The sequence below is a fragment of the Diadema antillarum genome, unplaced genomic scaffold (assembly GCF_040938485.1).
Source record: "Diadema antillarum isolate AM-2024a unplaced genomic scaffold, OU_Dant_1.0 seq00000847_RagTag, whole genome shotgun sequence".
NCBI lineage: Eukaryota > Metazoa > Echinodermata > Echinoidea > Diadematoida > Diadematidae > Diadema > Diadema antillarum.
In genome coordinates this window covers 158,171-178,204 of record NW_027271721.1, presented here as the reverse complement: position 1 = coordinate 178,204, position 20,034 = coordinate 158,171, and the positions used below count along the sequence as shown (strand labels likewise).

The 20,034-nt window shown below is 38.8% G+C and overlaps 2 protein-coding genes across 2 annotated transcripts; both read left to right on the top strand.

The window, feature by feature from the left end:
• Positions 1-12: 12 nt before the first annotated feature.
• On the top strand, positions 13-9,851 carry LOC139740337 (collagen triple helix repeat-containing protein 1-like). Its single transcript, XM_071650931.1, has 5 exons — positions 13-73; positions 1,717-1,742; positions 3,012-3,161; positions 9,097-9,301; positions 9,706-9,851. Exons 1-5 carry the CDS (start codon positions 13-15, stop codon positions 9,849-9,851), a joined length of 588 nt encoding a protein of 195 aa, XP_071507032.1.
• Positions 9,852-10,867: 1,016 nt separating this feature from the next.
• On the top strand, positions 10,868-16,389 carry LOC139740336 (collagen triple helix repeat-containing protein 1-like). Its single transcript, XM_071650930.1, has 4 exons — positions 10,868-10,873; positions 14,598-14,747; positions 15,208-15,412; positions 16,244-16,389. The coding sequence occupies exons 1-4, from the start codon at positions 10,868-10,870 to the stop codon at positions 16,387-16,389; spliced, it is 507 nt and encodes a 168-aa protein (XP_071507031.1).
• Positions 16,390-20,034: the final 3,645 nt, after the last annotated feature.

Sequence of the window (20,034 nt, the reverse complement as noted above, 5' to 3'; positions counted from 1 at the left end):
CGCTGTTGTTTAATGGTCCCGCTGAAAGAAATCACCATCAGTCGCAACAGCCTCATGCTGCTAACAGACCCTGGTATAGGGACCCTAGTTACGTGAGAGTTTCTAACTTTCATCACGTAGCTACACGCCTTTTAGTAGAGCATGCATACCCAACGTTGTTACCCAACATGAGATTTTGACGATGTGTCAAAGGTGTTACAACTTGGAAACGAAATACTCACGAAGGAGTGAAAAAGAAGACCGTCCATAGTTGTTCATTTTTCTCTCAAAATGGAACCTTATGAGTATATGAGTACATCTTTTCTCAGTTTATAGTTGGACAAGTACGTCTATGAAGAGAGTGGGACGAAAGCCCATAATTGAAGCCACAGCCTATTTCCTTCGGTGATAAAACTCGTGATGACCCGTTTTCCGCTGCGGATGTATATACAGTATATTAGCCTCTTTGTTTAATCAGTATAGATGTCCGAAGTTCCTAGACGCTGGGTTAAATGAGTACATGGCATTATTATATTGAAGATAACTGTCTCGGCATACACCTCGAGTGCAAATAAGCATAAAATGAGTCGAGTTCAACACCTGTTAAACATCAGGAAAAGAAACAGTTATAATACGTATTGGTATAAAACTTGGAAAAAACCAACATCGTTTCCTTCCTGTTATCAGACGTTAAAGTAATGTTGCGTTATAAGCATACAAATGATGCGATCTTATTTCAAAGACCGTGGGCTTTGTCTTGCAGACGTGAGCTCTAGAGCCATTCGTCAGTATACTATTCAAGCCCAACAAAGGAGTTACGTAGAAGAGCGCCACGAAACAACGTTGAGAAGAATGTATCGATCTTCAGATCGTGTCGGTGTTGTGGTCATAGCTGTTGTGTTTTGTAGCTGGGCTTGCACAAACTACGTGCGTTGTTTAGTTGCGTCGTCATTCTTGTCGTAGTGGCATAAATTGTTCAAATGAATGAGTGTGTATTAAGACAATGATAACGCAGACTATCAGCTTATTCAACTGGTGTGAAGTTACGTTTAAGAAACTGATTATTCGGAAATGTCGATCGAACGAAAAATTGTAAGAAACTACGGTACTGTATTATTGTGACTGCACGAATATACCAGACTCTTGCACACGTATTCTTAAACTGCGAGGTTAAAAAATATGGAAGTTAAGCCGAATATAGGAATGCAATATGTACTATCATTCAAACGTCTGCATTCTGCAGTGACCTCGATGACACCCCAGAGATCTAACCATACATTACTAAACTGAGAAAACTACATGGAGTAGCAAACCAGAGGCTACACCCAATTAAGTGTGAGGTGTACGAACAATAATGTTAGAACCGAACAGGTAACCAGTAACATCGTGCAAAAAAAAATCGAAACACCTACATATTGATTCGGTCAGTGACGACAGACCGACAACTGCATGGTTGTAATGAAATCAAGCATATCTCTTGGTCTCCCAATTGATCTGTTAGCAAAGAGTCAACTTATCGGACTGCTTTTAGTGGAACTTTTTCGACTGCCTAGAAAAGGAGCGAACTTTAAGAATGAATTTGTAAGCAAGATTTCGACAAGAATATACGGATTTCCGTCGTGCTAGCATCCATCCTGTATATATAGAACTTCTGTAAAAGGAATTATTCTTGGATTAAAGTCACTTGGGAAGTGAAGAATATGCTGTATTGCCTCATTTTTCTGATCTTCTTCCCAGTTTCATGTGTGCTTGCTTGGGGATCGGTAAGTTCTGTTAGTCATAGTAGTGACGTATAACTACTGGTGTCTTAAACTCGTACAGTGAGTGTACGCTTCGTATGTCGTCGATTCAGCGTTGCAGTGATGGTGTTTGAAAAGTGAAATTGGTGACATGTGTGTTCCAATCTTTACTTAGATCCTTATGGGGACAAGGAATCATTCAGAATTATTTTAAGTGCGGTCAAAAAAGTTCAAAACATTGTGTGCTTTGCGTGTTTGCAGGGAGGGAAAGATGTGTGAGTTTTCCCCATTTGGTGGTGGATCTTGTATTCCACTAATTTTATGGGTGATTTTACTGCGTAACGAATGAGACAAACATGCCAGTCGGCCCGTTACAATCAACATTAGTCAAATTGCCCATTTAGCATTGGCATCTTCTCTTCTATCTTATGAGAAAAGGCACTGATGGAGATGGTGTGAAAATCAAGTCGCATGGAAGAGCCATTGCCTAATGTAGATTTTTTTTTTCATCGATGTGTAACCTTCCAGACAAGTCCCCTTCATTATCAGTTAAGTGTTCTAGTTTTTCAATTTATATGCAGATTGATCTTTTGATATTTGAGTGAATGCCCATGGTGGATAGGAAAAAAAGAATGGACTGATATAGGATTTCAATCGTGACATAGACACCATGACATAATTATCGTCCGTCTTGACCATTGCCAATTAACACATGCTATATTATAAGAAGGCGTTGTTGCATCTCAGATTTTGCTTCTTGCCAAAAACAAAAAGCAAACGAACAATAACTAATACTAAGAGTACAAATGATATTTTGTTCTCGTTTTTAAGTTTTGATTTTGTGTGTGTGTGTGTGTTTTTTTAAATGGTCAACAATTCCAAACTTCCATGAGGTACCGACTTACCAGAAGTTGAATGTATATGATTCCTTGTAGCTGTATGCTCTGCACGATTGGAATATTGGCATTTTGCAGTAAATTCAGCACTCATTTGTTCTTCACTTTTGCTTGGTATGAGTAAATATGAATATTGTTCTTTATCCGCCAAATTAAGAGAAATATGTTTACATCTGAACTCGAACACCTGATAAATTTAAACATGATGACATTCACAGTAACGTCAGTACTTTCCTCGGTTGTCCAAGTGATGCTGGTGGCTGTTTTGTTTTGTTTTCTGTCGTTCGGAAGTTTGCTTGGAGATGTAAGTGAGGAAGAAGGGGGTTTTGTTTTGTTTTGTTGTTTTTGTATTTGTTCTTGCTTCTTTTTTGTGTTTTTTTCCTTTTGTCTTTGGTAGTCATGTGCCCAAGGTCCGGTGGGCCCTCCTGGACCTCCGGGGCCGAAGGGTTCGTCTGGAACATCTGGTCCGGGGGAGCTTCTTGAGTACAACAACTGGAAGCAGTGTGCCTGGTATTCTGCTAATGGGAACGACTACGATACAATCTACGTAAGTGAGCAAATGATGGAAAATAAAACTCTCAGAAACTTAAAGATAAATTCCCACTTTCCGTCTCAAATTGGAACACGTCTGTCTTTTTCTTTCTGACTCTTGTGCGTATCTAATGAGTAAGTCTATTTTACATGTAATCTTTTCTCCACTAAAAGATGTGAAGTTACAGTAAGAGGTGCCAATTTAACGATAACATGTTCAATTCAATTCAATTCAATTCAATCATAGTTTATTTCCAATCAACGAAAATCAAAAACATAGTACAATGTATACATGTCATTAACTGATATTGTTCAAACGCTTGCAAAAGATTCATGTAATATACGAGACAAATTATAGAACAACATATATGTACAATAATAAAGAGGAACACTGTACAAATACTACGTGGGCGAGCGGAAAGTAAATTCGATCATGGAAAATAGTGATCCACTAAAAAGCAAAGCTTGTCGGACGTGGATCGCTAGATAAATAATGAGTGAATGATATACTATTCTATAACAATATACATGTAGTTATTTTGAGATACACAGGTCGGGAAAAAAAATATAGAATACCAATGCTATAGTGCCCGGACACTGTTCATTGAACCACATGTACCGGGAAAATAAGACAAGGACAATACATTCGTACACACATTCAATTACCCACACGCATATACACTATTGGACGCGAGACAGTACCGAGAGGAGAGAAGACGGTAACAATACAAGTCTACGAAGAACAATAGACAGGAAAGGAAAAGGAGAGAAGAAAGAAGAGAGGTCTGCACACAGAACACGCCAAGTGCTGCGACATCAGGACAGGTGAAAGCTCAAGCATAAATTATAGCAATTTAAATTATCTAAGATTATAAGTAGAAAGTAAATGTTTTCTGAGTTTATATTTAAATGTGACAAATTTGGGGGAATCTTTTAAACTATTATCTAAATTATTCCAAAGTCTGGGTCCAGTATAAAGAAATGTATTTTGGGCATGTGCGGTTCTCATTAACGGAAGATGGAATTCGTCGGATCGTCGCGTGGGATAGTTATGAACATGACTGTTTCGATGAAATAAATCGTGGAATATTTTAGGTAAAAAGGTACTGTTGTAATTAAACATAAACTGACCAAGTTGAAACACATACAAATCATTTACTTTTAATATTTTATGGTCAGAAAACAAAGCATCTGTATGTTCTCGGGTATGTAAATTAAAAACAATTCTAAGCGCTTTCTTTTGCAATAGAAGAAGTTTATCAAGTAACATCTGATATGTATTACCCCAAGCAAGAATCCCGTAGTTTAAATAAGGGAGTATCAAACTAGAATAAAGAGTTAATAATGCAGATGAAGGAAGATAATATTTTAATCTATTCATTACGCCAATGTTACGTGAAATAATTTTACATATGTTATCAATATGATTCCTCCATGAAAGCTTGTTATCAACGCAAACACCAAGAAATTTAAAAGAAGAAACTTCTTCTAAGGGAGTAGTATCAAATGTTATATTGCCTGGGAGGCTATCTAAAGAATTACTAAAAAGCATAACTTTTGTTTTTTGAATATTTAATGACAATTTGTTTGCGTATATCCATTGTATGACCTTTATCAATTCTTCATTGACTGTTCTTATTAAGATATTTGGGTCAGGGTGGGAAAAAAAAAGATTAGAGTCATCCGCGAATAATATGAATGATAGTTTCTCCGAGGATCTATGAAAATCATTAATATAAATAATGAATAACAATGGGCCTAATAAACTCCCTTGTGGAACACCACATGCAATTGTTTTACTTTGAGAGTCAAAGCCGTTGACATGTACAAATTGGGATCTTTCTGATAGGTAACTCGTGAACCACTCCAAGGCCTTTCCACGTATTCCATAATGAGACAGTTTGGCGAGAAGTATTCCGTGGTTAATCGTTTCAAAGGCCTTGGAGAAGTCCAAGAAGATACCTATTGTGTGTGAACGTGTGTCGAGTGCGTGTGTGACTTTGTCGATGAGGGCAAGTAGTGCGTGTGTTGTGCTGTGATTTTCCCTGAATCCAAATTGAAAGTTTGAAAATATGTCGCAGGTTTTAAGAAAACGTACTGTCCTGGTGTAGACTATTCTTTCAAGAATCTTAGAAATAGAAGATAATAAAGATATGGGTCGCTATAGGCCCGGCACAGTCGCACTTCGTGAGATTCGCCGCTACCAGAAGAGCACCGAACTTCTCATCCGCAAACTTGAGATGTTGATTTCTCCAAAAAAATTCTCAAGGAGTGAGTGATGGCCTAATTTGTCTTTGCCCCACAAATAAGGATTTGGTTGTGCTTGAATACTTCTAATTGCCCGTCTGGCTTTGAAAAGTATTTTGCAAAGAGATATCCCTAGCTTTTGAAGGAAATCGCAAAAGATCGGCAGCGGGTATAGGGAACAAGTGAATGCAGTTCGATTCTGCTTGGAATCGTTGCTTCAAGATAGCACTTTAGAATGACTATTGAAATGTCAGTGTTTGATACAATGTAGTTTCGAATCATACCTTAATGCAGAGGAAGGATACAAAGTGTGTATGAGTATACATGAGCAGGGGCGTCACCAGCTTTTTTTCAAGGGGGGTGCGTTTTGACCCTAATGTAACGAGATTTTTTTTTGGACAGACATTTTTTGGAATATAGGAAGCTCTCTTAAATCCCTAGACTTTTACTGTTTTTGAGGGAAACCAAGCGGGGAAAGGGCACCGGCGTAGCTAGGATTTCATCGGGGGGGGGGGGGGGTGGGAGAGAGAGAGGGTGTGGAAGTGCCTGTTGTCCACCCCCCCTCCCACGGTGAGAACTTTTTGCATTTTGATGTTGTAAATGGTGCAATTTGATGCAGGTTTTTTGCGTGTTTTTATCGACTTGAAACAGTCCCACTTGTTTAAGGCAGCAGTACATTTTGATGGAATTTGTTGTTGAATAATGTGCCTATAAACTATATCATTTCAATAAACTTCTTGTGTTGATTCTTACACTGATGTCATGAACGCGACCGAGCCCGAGCAAGCGGAGAGAGCGAGGGGGGATTTGATGCATGTTTTGCTTGTCTTATCGACTTGAAACAGTCCCACTTGTTTAAAGTAAAGCAGTATATTTTGATGTAGATTAATATCGAACAATTTGCCTATAAAATAGTATCATCCAAATAACCTTCCTGTTTTAATATTTACGCTGAATATCATGAACGCGGCCAAGCAAGAGAGAGAGGAGTGAGCGAGGGGGAGGATGTGGGAGGGAGTGTCCTCCCACGGTGAGCACTTTTTGCATTTTGATGTTGTAAATGGTGCAATTTGATGCAGGTATTTTGCGTGTTTTATCGACTTGAAACAGTCCCACTTGTTTAAGGTATCAGCACATTTTGAAGTAGATTGTTATTGAACAATTTGCCTATAAATGGTATAATTCAAATAAACTTCTAGTAACAATTCTTACACTGATGTCATGAACGCGACCGAGCCCGAACAAGCGGAACGAGCAAGGGAGGAGGCTTCAGCAACATCAGGTGAATGGCATAACGATTAAATGCGAGTAAGCGAAGAGAGCGAGCTTGAAAATTTTGACATTTTACAGTCAAAAAACTACCATTTGGAGCTATATTTTTTCGCTCTGGAAATAAAGGGGGAGGGCGCACCGGGTGAACCGGGCGCACCGGGCGCAACTGCCAGCAATTACTGGCAGCGACATCAGGAGAAAGGCATAACAATTAAATGCGAGCGAGCTTGAATATTTTGACATTTTACAGTAAAAGAAAAAACTGCCGTTCGTTGCTATATTTTTTTTCGCTTTGGAATTTAAGGGGGGCGCATCGGGTGGAACTCCTAGCAATTACTGGCAGCAATATCAGGAGAGCGTAACGATTACATGCGAGCGAGCGGAGCGAGCGAGCTTGAAAATTTTACATTTTACAGTCCAAAAGCTGCCGTTCCTAGCCGTATTTTTTCGCTTTGGAAATGGGCGCACCGGGCGGAACTGCTGGCAATTACTGGCAGCAACATCAGGTGAATTGCATAACGATTAAATGCGAGCGAGCGAAGAGAGCGAGCTTGAAAATTTACATTTTACAGTCCAAAAACTGCCGTTCTTAGCCATATTTTTTCGCTTTGGAAATTAGGGAGGGGGGCGCACCACCGAGAGGAACTGCTTGCAATTATTGGCAGCAACATCAGGTGAATTGCATAACGATTAAGTTCGAGCGAGCTTGAAAATTTTACATTTTACAGTCCAAAAACTGCCGTTCTTAGCCATATTTTTTCGCTTTAGAAATTAAAGGGGGGGGTGGAGCGCATGCCAGCGGGCGCAACTGCTGGCAATTACTGGCAGCAACATCAGGTGAATTGCATAACGATTCAATGCGAGCGAGCGAAGAGAGCGAGCTTGAAAATTTTGACATTTTACAGTAGAAAAACTGCCGTTTCATAGCTGTATTTTTTTTTTCGCTTTGGAAATTAAGGGGGGGGGGGCGCACCGGGTGCAACGGCAGACAATTACTGGCAGTAACATCAGGGGAATTGCATAAAGATTAAATGCTAGCGAGCTTGAAAATTTTGACATTTTACAGTCCAAAAACTGCCGTTTGAAGCTATATCTTTTTTGCTTTCGAAATTAAGGGGGGCGCACCGGGCGCAACTGCTGGCACTGGCAGCAATATCAGGAGAATTTAAATGCGAGAGAGCGGAGCGAGCGAGCTTGAAAATCGTGACATTACAGTCCCCAAACTGCTGTTTGTAGCTATACATATATATATATATATATATATTTTTTTTTTTTTGGTTGCAGTAAGGGGGGGGGGGGCGCACCGGGTGGAGCTGCCGGCAATTACTGGCAGCAACTTCAGGAGAATGGCATTATGACTAAATGCCAGCGAGCGGAGCGAGCGAACTTGAAAATTTTGACATTTTACAGTCCAAAAACTGCCGTTTGTAGCTATACTTTTTCGCTTTGGAAAAGCGAGGGGGCGGGGGACGCCCGGTGCGCCCCTCCCCCTGGATCCGCCACTGGTAGTCAAGGGTGTCGGTTTATGTTCATGACTGGGGGAGGTATGACCAGCGAGGTGGCGTCGAAGTGACCAAGCATGGGAAGGATGTCCAAAATCTATCAAAATAGTAAACACTGTATAGAATACACTAGTACTAGTAGATATGTATAATGTATAAAATCAGTGCTGCCAGAACCAGGGGTGCGAATTGTTTTTGCCCACGATTTTGTGTTTTTTTTCCCCGATGCAAAATTTCAACAACAACAACAACAAAAAAAAATAGATAAAAAATGATACTAGTAATTATTTAGGGTCCGGCGTTGAGGTCGCTCGCAGACTGACTTTTTTTTTTTTTTTTTTAAGGGTCTGAAGGGGGGTGCGTTCGCACCCAACGCACCCCCCCTGGTGACGCCCATGATGAGAATGAGAAAGTTATGACAATATACGGTTTCACATATTTTCACATAATACGGTATATTGGTCGCGAGCGTAATGTGCATATTAACTTTAGTAATGACAGGTGATGTCATCTTAGAGAACTGAAAGTGTGCAAAAAGATATCATACAAAATATGAAATATATCAAAAAAATGTAAAGATATCACAAAGATATCATAAAGATATCAAAAAATGTCATAAAAATCACACTTTAGCAACTAAACCTTTTCTCTATAAGGTCTACTTTATATCTTTATGTCACACAAAAAATGTGGTCTTAAATGATCATGTGATTTTCTGTTAAAAAGAAGGGTTTTAGTGAAGATTTGCGGGGGGCTGGATACTTTGAGGCCATGACGGCAAAACGTCATGTAATTTGCCTGATAAATTTTGTAATCATCACTGTTTCCTGGAATCATGCTAAAATATAAAAATCACGTTTGTTTGTTTTTTCTTAAATCAAGGCCCGATGTGGAAATGCATTTTCATTGTAATCAATGCATCTTTTCCAGACCTGCACGTTCAATAAACGGGACAGCAGTTCGGCTCTGTGGGTGTATTACGGAGGAAATCTTCGTCTCTATGGGTGTGACGGATGCTGCAAGCGATGGTACTTCACCTTCAACGACAACGAATGCTCACCCACTCCCATTGACGGCGTCGTATACCAAACAAATACCTACCACATGAATCTACATAGGCACAGGAGTATTCAGGGTGAGTTACATTACACAAATTGCAACTAGTTTCGGAAATGCATTTCCAAATGCTAGTTTTTTTAAATCACCCAAATGCAAAATGGGGTGTGGTATATTGAAGATCCAAGCAAGGTTTGAATAATGAGATATCGATACATTAACAAATCGAATTCTTGATACAAATTGCAAGTACTTTTTGGAAATACATAATCACCCAAACGCAAAATGAGGGCAAGGTCTGAAAATAAGATCAAAGCAAGGTCTAAATGGTGAAGTATTGATACAATCAAAAATCAAATTCCAGTGATTTGAAGTAAATTTTAATTTCATGCGTTTTTCTTCCTCAGGCTTGACATCACCAATAGAAACAAAAGGAAATATCGCTTCCTCTACTATGTTTGTCTGTCTATGTACATGTTACAGGCTACTGTCACAACGTGGCTGCAGGCAGCGTGGACGTGAAGTTCATGGTCGGGGACTGCTCCGGGTATGGGAACTACGACGCCTACACGGGCTGGAACAGCGCCTCAAGGATTATCATCAAGGAAGTCCCAGCATCTAACTACTAGGAGAAGTGGCAGCATTGATTAATGATAAAAAATAAAAAAGATTGGACATTATATATATATTTTTTCTTTTCTTGGGTGTGTTTTTATTTGTTTTTGTAGGACCCAATGATAAGGCTTAAAGGGATTGTCAATCTTTTCCCTATCTTCTCAAATCAACTGAGTCATTTCAGTTTGATGAAGTGTTTTTCCTTCACAATAATTAAGATCCTCATCATCAATCCCCACAATCTTCGTAATCTGATGGATATGTTGAATATTGTTGTGATCCAATTTCAGAAACTGTGGAACCTTGCTGACTGAATATTGTGTGATGTTCAAATGCGTGATAACAGAAAAATACACACACTCCGGCATACAAAAAAGTTAAACTAATACTGTCACTAATAAAAGCGAATTTCACTAGTTCACAATCAAAAATCTATTTACCTTGTGTGAGCTTTCGACTACTGTTTTCTGCACTATCAGGACATCCATGAATAAGTACAATATTAATTGTATTGAAGAGAGCAGTGTATATGTCAATACAATAATTTGAACGCTAGAAATTGTGCTTTAAAATATATATATATTTTTTTTACCTACTATGTACATCATAACTATGATACAGTTTTAATGAAGAAGATCACCAATAATATCAATCTAAACATAACTTTTTACGGAATCTGTAGAAAGAATTTGTCTGTGATTGTTTGGAAGACATCGAAGCCAGCGTAAGCCCTTAGCACAAAATTACTGCTCCCTCCGAATAAACATGGTCTAATAATCAATGTCTATTGTAGTTACAACATCTTTCCGTTTCCATCTATCTAATAAACTGACTTGAATTCAGCTAATTACAAGACATAATCTTCATTAAAAACATTTATAAATTGTATTTCATCATCTGAAATTCACTGTTGAAATTCCTGATTTGGAGGCACTTAAGCTAAGCTGTTTGTTTGAAGTCTGAATTAGTTGTAGGGGAAATATTCTATCTTGTGCCTCAGAAAGTACAATGAAGTATAAGAATGTTAACCATGATGGTAAGAAGATCTTCATCCATTGCTGTTACTTTCCTTCAAGAAAAACAAGTAGATACGACTTGACTTGTTTTCTATTTTTGCCCTAATCATAATCGTGCTAAAAAAAGTGGGGGCATCGAAACATTTATACATATCAGTATGTCAAAAATTGCCTATAAGTTTGCAAAAACAAGATGTTGTCAATCAGAAGTAAACTTCAGGCACACTTCTAGACAATATTGTTCCCAATTTCCTTTCTTCTTTGTGACTACATCTCTCAAGGCCAATATGCGTTATACGTATAGCAACAGGTCCATTGTTGCGTCATAATCGAAACACTCTGCAATACTTGTGCCTATGCATATTGATTAACCCAGACCTGAAAAACTGTATACTAGTACACTGTATGATAGTCAGTCTGTGTCACACGGTGACAGTCAGCCATACTTATGGCTCGTATTGATTGCCTTTACAATGCACTTTCTCTGAGTAATGAACAAGAGGGATTCCTTTCATAACACCTCTAGCAAGAGAAGTGTCTCGCACGAGATAGGTAGATGAGATTTGATATTCTAACTATCCAGCTTCGTCCGCTAATCTTCTTTTAAAGTATACTGATGGAATTATTTCGGGAATAAATCAAGCTGCTCGAATCGAAGAAATGCTGTATAGCCTCATCATTTTACTCGGTTTCACTCTTCCATGTATTCATGCATGGGGAGCGGTAAGTTTTTTTTTAAATAAAAGTTTCTTATCACAATGTAACCTGGTTTTAAAAAATAATAATGAAAGCTATTGTTATATGTGTTTTGCTTATTTTTTTTTCCTGTGTGTGCATTGTTTATGATGCTTTTGAGTGCTCTTTAAGTCTAAGGGGATTCGAAATTCTTGTATGGAGAGGTAGATTTGTCAGCAATGTTTTATATATAGAAATTGACATTAATTTCGATTCATTTCAGTATGATTCTACATCATAGTTGTTTTTCAAGATTAAAATAAGGTGACATTTTGTATATACAAATGCTTATTTGGGCTTATGATAAGTCCTATTATTATTCATTCTTTCATATCAAGTATCAAGTATACAGTTAATGATAATACATAGATTCGTGATATCATAGATTCCATTTTTGACATTGAAAAAGACTTTGCATTCCAAGAGGACACCACTTTTACACACTACAAATTAAGTTCTTGATATTATCAATTTCACTCTTGGTATAGCTAATGTGGTATCACGAATTTTACTCCGTTAGTGATATTAACGAAGCAGATATCTCCTTTTATCTGAGTTTAGCTCTGAAGACTCGATTTTAATATTGAAGAATGATCTTACAATCGCCATTAAGAATTCTGTCACATGCACTTAGGAAATGTAACAATTACTGCGTTACGAAGGCCTGTCATATTTCAGGTCTTTACATATATATATATATATATATATATATATATATATATACATACATAAATATATTGTAGTTGCTCCGCGTATTGGCAGTACTAGAAATAGCAATAATAATGTCACAACAGAGGAATGCATGAAAAGCCAATCTTGATTTCAATGAATAATCCGAATTTTCGAGGATCCTTCCTCTTCATCAGGGATGACAGGGATGACAGGGATATATATATATACATATATATATATATATATATACACACATATATGTATTTTAATATATAATCACATGCATATTTGTGTGTGTGTGTGTGTGTGTGTGTGCTCGCGCGTGTGTTGTTGGATGATGCTAAGCATCACTTTAAAAAATCACTTCTCGACATTCTGACATGTGTTACTGCTCAGTTGACAATATAACATGTTACTTTTTACATTTCCATTTTTTCGAAAGAAAGAAAAGGCCTTTTATTTTCATAACTGTGATATGTTTTTTTATACAGATGTTTATAAATGAGCAAATGAAGAATTACTGAATTGAAATGAATTTGATCTAATTTAACTCTTCCTGATATGTCACATTAAGGTGTCATACACATCCCTGGCTATATATAGTATTAAAATCATCAAAGTACTGCCATGTAAACAGAGAAACTTACTACATAGGTAAATGCAGTCTGGTAATCCGAAAACAGTGTAAAGTGATTTCTTTTTTTTTTTAAGTGAAGTCATTATCAGGAGTGATACCTTTTGGTAACCGTGCTGCCTCTCATATAATCAGGATAGGGTAAACATCGAAAACCAGAAGATGTCAAAATTTTGGCGAAAGTCTTTCCCTGCGGAGTTTAGTTCCTTTGATACACATTGCCGGGTCACGTTTGAATTATTTACCTAAAAACCTCTGGAAGACATTTTTCCGAAATTTCCGAAGCAGTTATGACGAAAGACACACTTATCACAAAATTAAACATGCGTATATAGGGCCATCAAAATTGGTTTTCCTCTATCTAACGTTACAAGTACTTTCAATATAGAAAAACCATTTTCGTTTGACCATTTGAATATTGACAAACTGTAGATTGATGACTGTTTTTCTAGAAGGTAGATTACTTAAGAATTCTTTTCGATGGTGTGCTACACTTACACTTGATCATACATCTTTCATTCAAATTAAATTCATAATACTGAGTGCTTTCATCAATATTTCATTCTTATCATTAACATTTTGATGCTAAGTCTTAAGGCCGTGTCACACCTTTCCGGGCAAGCTACGCGGGCTTGTTGCGAGTAGGGATTTTCCAGCACGCAGGAGAATTTTCTGCGGGCGGACAAGAATGTTTGCGAGTTTTGCACTTGTGTCTTACCTGCTAGACTCGTGCTACTCACCTTCTACTTGCGTGTATTCCGTGTGACCTGCGTGAGAGCTTTGAAACCGATCCGTTTTCTGTTACGAGCGACTTACGGGTACCGAGAAGTACCTGCGTTGGAGTTGCCCGCAAGGTGCTGCCGGTAAGGGTCTCCTACTAGTGTTCTGCGTGTATCTCTGCGGGCGAACCCCCGCGACTCATTCGGAACAAGTTTTGAGCATGCTCAAGGCCTTTTCATACCGTATCTGGGGGAGTTTTGTGGGTTGACTTAAGGGGAAAAAAAATTACTACCCGGAGCTCTCCGCAGTTGGTCCGCACCTGGCAGTACCTATCTTGCCATAGTTGCCAGGAGGTGCGCACGCAAGTCCGATTTACCCGCAGCCAAGTTTTGAGCATGACCAAAACTTTTGCCCGCAGAGGTCCACGCAGAACGCCAGTAGGAGGCCCTTAGCGGCAGCACCTCGAAGGCAACTCCCACACAGTTCTTCGCAGTCCCCGTATGCAGCCAAGATAATGACATTCTGTGGGACTTCTGCCATTCCTTCAGAGGAATTCTTTCACTGAGTGATCAGCCCCACGCGCCTGGCACGCAGGTCACACAGAATAACCGCAAGTAGAACTTAATTAGAGAGCGTCCAGCTTGTAAGACACGTGCACTGACTCGCTCAAATCCTTGTCCGCCCTCAGGAATTTCCGGTATGCTGGAAAATCCCTACACTCAACAAGCCCTCGTAACTTGCCCGGAAAGGTGTGACAGGGCCTAAACATAGATGCGGGTGAAAAGATTTACGTGCGCACCTCCGGGCGACCAAGGGTGAGATACGTGCTAGGTACTGTCATGTGCGGGTCATCTGGGGGACCTCCGGCTCCGGGTAGTAAAAATTGTTCTTCGCAAGGCGCACGCAAGGCTTGCCCGGAAAGGTGTGACACGGCCCGTAGATTTCGGTGGTCCAGAGATAGTTAATGCAATTGTTTGTTTTAGTCTTGCGCTCAAGGACCGGTGGGACCTCCCGGACCCCCAGGGCCACAGGGTGCTACCGGAGATGCGGGCCCGGGGGAACTCCTCGAGTACAACAACTGGAAACAGTGTGCCTGGTATTCTGCCAATGGGAACGACTACGATACAATCTACGTAAGTTTCTTGGTACACCAGTAATGTTACTAATGTTCATCGTTGTCCAATCCATACATTAGAATTATTTAAGGTTTTAAAGATACCTAACGTCATTTTGAGAACAAAAAAGATATTGCGCCGTAATTTGAAAACAATTATGTTTCTTCATTTTGTTACTCATTATCACATGTATTTTGCTAATTCGCGTTATTGCAAATATTACAAATATGTTCTGCTTATACATTGTATATAATTTTCTCTGTTTATTTGATGGAAATGAAAATAAATTTGAACTTGAACTTGAACTTGATTATTCATGCGATTTTGTCTGCTTCCATGATGTTTTTTTTTTAATTGTTCTTCACTCTCATCAGTGAGAAAGAGGCTCTGCCGGTCAGGTAACCTAACCAATGGCTCTACTAGAATAACTGCATTTCCTTGTTTGTTTTGTTGGTTGTTTTGTTTTTTCTTTCTTCAGACGTGTACGTTTAATAAGAAAGAAAGCAGTTCGGCTTTATGGGTCTACTACGGAGGAAACATCCGTCTCTACGGCTGTACCGGTTGCTGCAAGCGATGGTACTTTACCTTCAACGACGACGAATGTTCTCCCACTCCCATTGACGGCGTAGTCTACCAGGAAAACACTTACTACATGAATCTTCACCGGCACAGGAGTATTCAAGGTAAGTTATTAATGTCCTATTTGTGTCGACTTGGAGGTAGATTTGGGTTGGTTTAAAGCTGTTTTAACAGTTCAAGCTTGTGCAGCTCAGTGCCAGCAGTAAAATTCACAACAGAAAAAGTTCACTACGTACTACAAACCCAGAAATATCTCTGGCATGAAATTTTTGCGGATTGAAGCGGACGGTCTCTTTCGCTGAATGAAGTTTTTACGAATTACTACTGGCATTCAATACATAATGTAGACCAGAAATTTCGCATGCATTTCAAGTTTTTGCGAATCTTGGCTTCTCTTGAAATTCGCGAAAATTTTTGTCTTCACAGTAGGTAAGAACCTAAAAGGATACTTTTCAAACATACAGACAATAACAATTACACTGAACACATATTGGGTCCCCTACGAAAAGATTAAAAGACATGAAGAGTAACAGTTATCACAACCAAGATATGCTTTACAAAATATTCAAAACCAATGAACACGATTACGCATGAACATTTAAAACATGTAAAGAAGACATCGATCGAACGTTTAATGAAAAGTGTACTTGGCTTAAAGGAACAAAGCGTAGCTAACGGACGTGAAATGGACTGAAAGCTCGCGCGTGTGTTGGTATGCCAGTGGGCTTTGACGTTGGACAGTCCAAGAAAACTAGGTCTTTACGTCCACACAGGCGAATTACTTTTGATATCATCTTATAAAAAAGACTTATGTTGTAAAGATTTACTTTTGAAAGAAAATATGAAACTATTGATATTTCAAATTTGCTCAAATCAGTCGATAGGACTACGGGAGACCATTATTTGCATATTTTTTCACCCATGTCAAATGATAGGCTACTGTCACAACGTGGCTGCAGGCAGCGTGGACGTGAAGTTCATGGTCGGGGACTGCTCCGGGTACGGGGACTACGACGCCTACACGGGATGGAACAGCGCCTCAAGGATCATCATCAAGGAAGTCCCAGCATCTAACTACTGAGGGGTGACACAAGGAAACCAAAACAAGAACACAAAACAAATAAAGACTGAACCTTTCCCAGCATTGTTAATAAACTCTTTCTTCCGCATTTATTCCCAGGCCAGCGATATATAAATTTTCATCATCATGATAATGTCTCCTCCGCTTACATTATAAAATACGCCGTACCGATGAAAAAAAAAACAATCTTAGAAAGATCCGAAGATCAAACATTTTTGATAATTGCATCCGAACATGGAACACGAATCATTGTTAAAAAGTCATTGATATTTCATCCTTACATATAATTTGTGTCTGTTTGACAGTGCGTACATTCCTGATATTTCTTGTTACCATACGGATCCCACGTGCTATGATTGGGTGTAAAATTGATTCTGTACAAGACAAAGAAGACTTTTTTTTTGTGGGGGGGGGGCATACTTGTCGACTGCTCATTCAATGGCATTCGCCAAGTACCATCGTTGTATGCTTCGATATTGATGTCGAGCAGTGTTGGATAGCCATTGAGGACGTCACCAACCATGTGTACGTGATGTTATAGGCTCAACATTTAAAAACGCAGTTTCCTCATGCGCTTTATATTCATATCTTGGCTTTGACCATAACAGTTATTGCCGGAGTGATTTATGAACAAAATGTAAATTTGCGTGAACTGGTGAATTGGTTCGACATGTTCCATAGAATAATAGTGTGTTTTACTCTTAAGATATCGTTCTATTCTCCAACGGCCTTCTTTTTGCAGTTTATAGAGCAAATTTACGCTATAGAGTGTCGTATTCCCCCCCCCCCCCCAAAAAAAAAAAAAAAAATTGATGTAGACAAAATACCTGCAAATTGGTTAGATTTGCAAGCCATTTTTTTTTTGGGGGGGGGGAGGGGCTCAATACTAGCATATGTACAACGTAAGTCAAACTTGTCACGAATGACAACTTACGCCAACGCACACCAAACATTTCAACAGAGTTGGTCACACGTTAGTTTTGCTCCCTGTAGTGTGACAGGGTTTTTATTTTAACTGAACAAGGTAAAAAATATCAAATTACCCCATTAACAAGATAGCGATATGCATTCGTTGTGGATATTCAGAAGTAAGAATATCAGCCGTGCTGTCGTTTATTCGATAATGTGTCCAACGTTGTATACAAGCTGCGGCTAATAAGCAGGAAAAATGGCAGTTTCAATATTCAAAGATTCAAACGGTTTTTTATTTGTTTATTCTTTTCTTCTGTACACAGATATTACATATTTTTAGAATCGAGATGTTTATGATGAAGAAGAAAAAGCAAAGAAAAAGAAAAAGAAATGTCAGAAATGTGTAAAGAGTAAGGTACGTGTGGTGGTGACTTTTTAAAGGTCAGAATGCGTCAAAGAGGAAAACTTTTCGAAATAAAGAAATCCGGATGTTAAATGACATTAAATATTTTATCTGTTGGACTGAGTTTAAGAAAATGTTCGCGAAATAATTAATAATTTAAGTTCTGAGCCCAAACGTGATGTGCTGAGGATTCAGTTTTAGTCGTTTCTCTTCTCGATTCCGAAATATTCTTAGGTTTCTCTCATTGTTAAAGGAGTGAAAATTCAGCGATTGATATAAGTACGACTTAATTGCACAGTTTGATTGGTTGAACAGGTGGTAACAAGTTAGTGATATATTATTAGATTCATGTGTAAATATGCCAAGCTCTTTCCAGCGTGTGTTTTAGTGTAAGTTTCAAAGAGACTCCTTTTGAAGAAAACAAAGAAAAGTTTGTACGTACATGTATACGAAGATGTGACGTCATTTCCAATACTGGAGATTAAATCGATAAACTATTATTGTGATTTCCTCATGGCTTTCCTATCATTTCTATATTGCGTTGCTCAACCATCATCTGTTTTTGCCAAAGTACAATGTAATATTTAGGTTATTATAACGTATTGAAAAGTTTTTAAAGTTGAAGTGAGTCATATGGCTTCAAAAAAATAGATAAGTCAGAGTTTGAGAGAAATTATAAATAGACGACTTCCTATCATATGTGTAGGTTTTTAGATCAGAACATTCAACAGAAGAAAATAACCGATGATTCAAAGAAGTCTAATATTGCTGAAGAACTTTACTGATACGACAATGTTGCTATTCTTAGTGAAAGAAAATATTCAAAGGACTAACCTTGCAACAGTAATCTTAATGATGAGAGACATTTGTGAGATGGAAATGATAGAGACAAGACCACCAAATCCAAGCAAGAATTAACCCAAGACCACCCGATCATTATGCGCTCCCTCGTGGAGATTAATATATTTCATAACAATGTAAACAATAATGTTCGATTTGTTTATGATTAAATATTGTGGTCTGATTTGATGACAGTATTGTTTGGGGCAAATTAATTTTGATAGGGTTCAATTTCCCTTTTTTAACACAAGAACAACAACAACAACAACAACAAGTCACAACTGTGGATGCCGTACCTTTTTTATCGGTACATATTTCCGTTCCTGACAGACTGAGATGGTGCAAATCCTCTGATCGAGCGACCCGAAGCCCTTCTTCCGCCAGGAGAAAAAGTTCAGAGGCTGGACTATACAAAACTCATGAACTTAGATCGCCCTCTGATTGGCCTTCACAAAAGTCACCGTTTCTTGGGTATTTGGTGCAATCACTGGAAATTCGGTTTATCACACACATCTGTTGAAGGTAACGGACCTTTATTCGTTCTTAGCGTAGATCTTGAATATGATAAAAGACGAAATGGTGGTATAAGTTTCGAAAATATCATGGTTGCTCTGGCATTACGCTCGCCGTTCGCCACACGTGACGTGTACATGAATGTTTTCAAGATCAAGGATGAACTGAATCTTCTGAAACAGAATGATGGTACGGTGTTCGAGCCTATTTTTAGGGCCGTAGCCGCAAGGATGAACGAAATAAACCGCAATTTGGAAAACCAACTTCAAATAATTGACAAACAGGAGAATGATATCAATCAAATCATCAAAGGTGTTTTTCAGCAATATAGAAACAGCGTATCTAAAGCATGCGCAGAAGAGAAAAGGAAAATACAGGCGATAAAAGCAGGGGTAACGAGGGAACAGAATAGTGTGAAGAACTTTGTGAAGGAAACAGAAAACCAATTAGCAGGAAAACTTGACAACAATCAGCTGGATCATCTTTTTCGCAAAACTGACACTTACAGACGGAATAGTGTGCAGATCGCCAAAAAGTATGCGGAAATTTGTGTCCAAGATGTCACGGTACAAATAAAGCAGCTTGCTGCGTTTCAACTCTCTGAGAATATTAGGAAGTTATTCATGATTTCATCTCGGAACGTTCAGCCCCTCAAACCTTTCGTGAATGAGCCTGTTTCGCCAACCCTGCCAAGACTAGGTGTGACTTCACAATCAGAAGCTCTTTCTCCACGCCCACCGCCTCCCTCTCTGACCGGAGTATCTTTCACCCTTCTAGACTGCCGACCACGCCCTCCGAACGTGAGACGTCGGAGATACTCGGCATCAGTCGACAGACTTGGAACGAACTACGCCAGTTTACCAGAGCTAACCACCTGTTCAACAGAAACCAAAGACAAATCTGCAGGACACTTTTCATGCACGCCGCGGCTCAAAATGTCCCCTGGTCATGATTGTTCCAGTGCTACTATTGAAAGT

What these genes read in the sequence shown, in the direction of transcription:
- LOC139740337 (XM_071650931.1), top strand. Translation starts at nt 13, where the DNA reads ATGGTCCCGCTGAAAGAAATCACCATCAGTCGCAACAGCCTCATGCTG. An exon ending in GTGTGCTTGCTTGGGGATCG is followed by an intron (nt 1,743 to 3,011) that starts GTAAGTTCTGTT and finishes TGTCTTTGGTAG; the next exon opens with TCATGTGCCCAAGGTCCGGT. An exon ending in TAGGCACAGGAGTATTCAGG is followed by an intron (nt 9,302 to 9,705) that starts GTGAGTTACATT and finishes TACATGTTACAG; the next exon opens with GCTACTGTCACAACGTGGCT.
- LOC139740336 (XM_071650930.1), top strand. An exon ending in ACGACTACGATACAATCTAC is followed by an intron (nt 14,748 to 15,207) that starts GTAAGTTTCTTG and finishes TTCTTTCTTCAG; the next exon opens with ACGTGTACGTTTAATAAGAA. An exon ending in CCGGCACAGGAGTATTCAAG is followed by an intron (nt 15,413 to 16,243) that starts GTAAGTTATTAA and finishes GTCAAATGATAG; the next exon opens with GCTACTGTCACAACGTGGCT.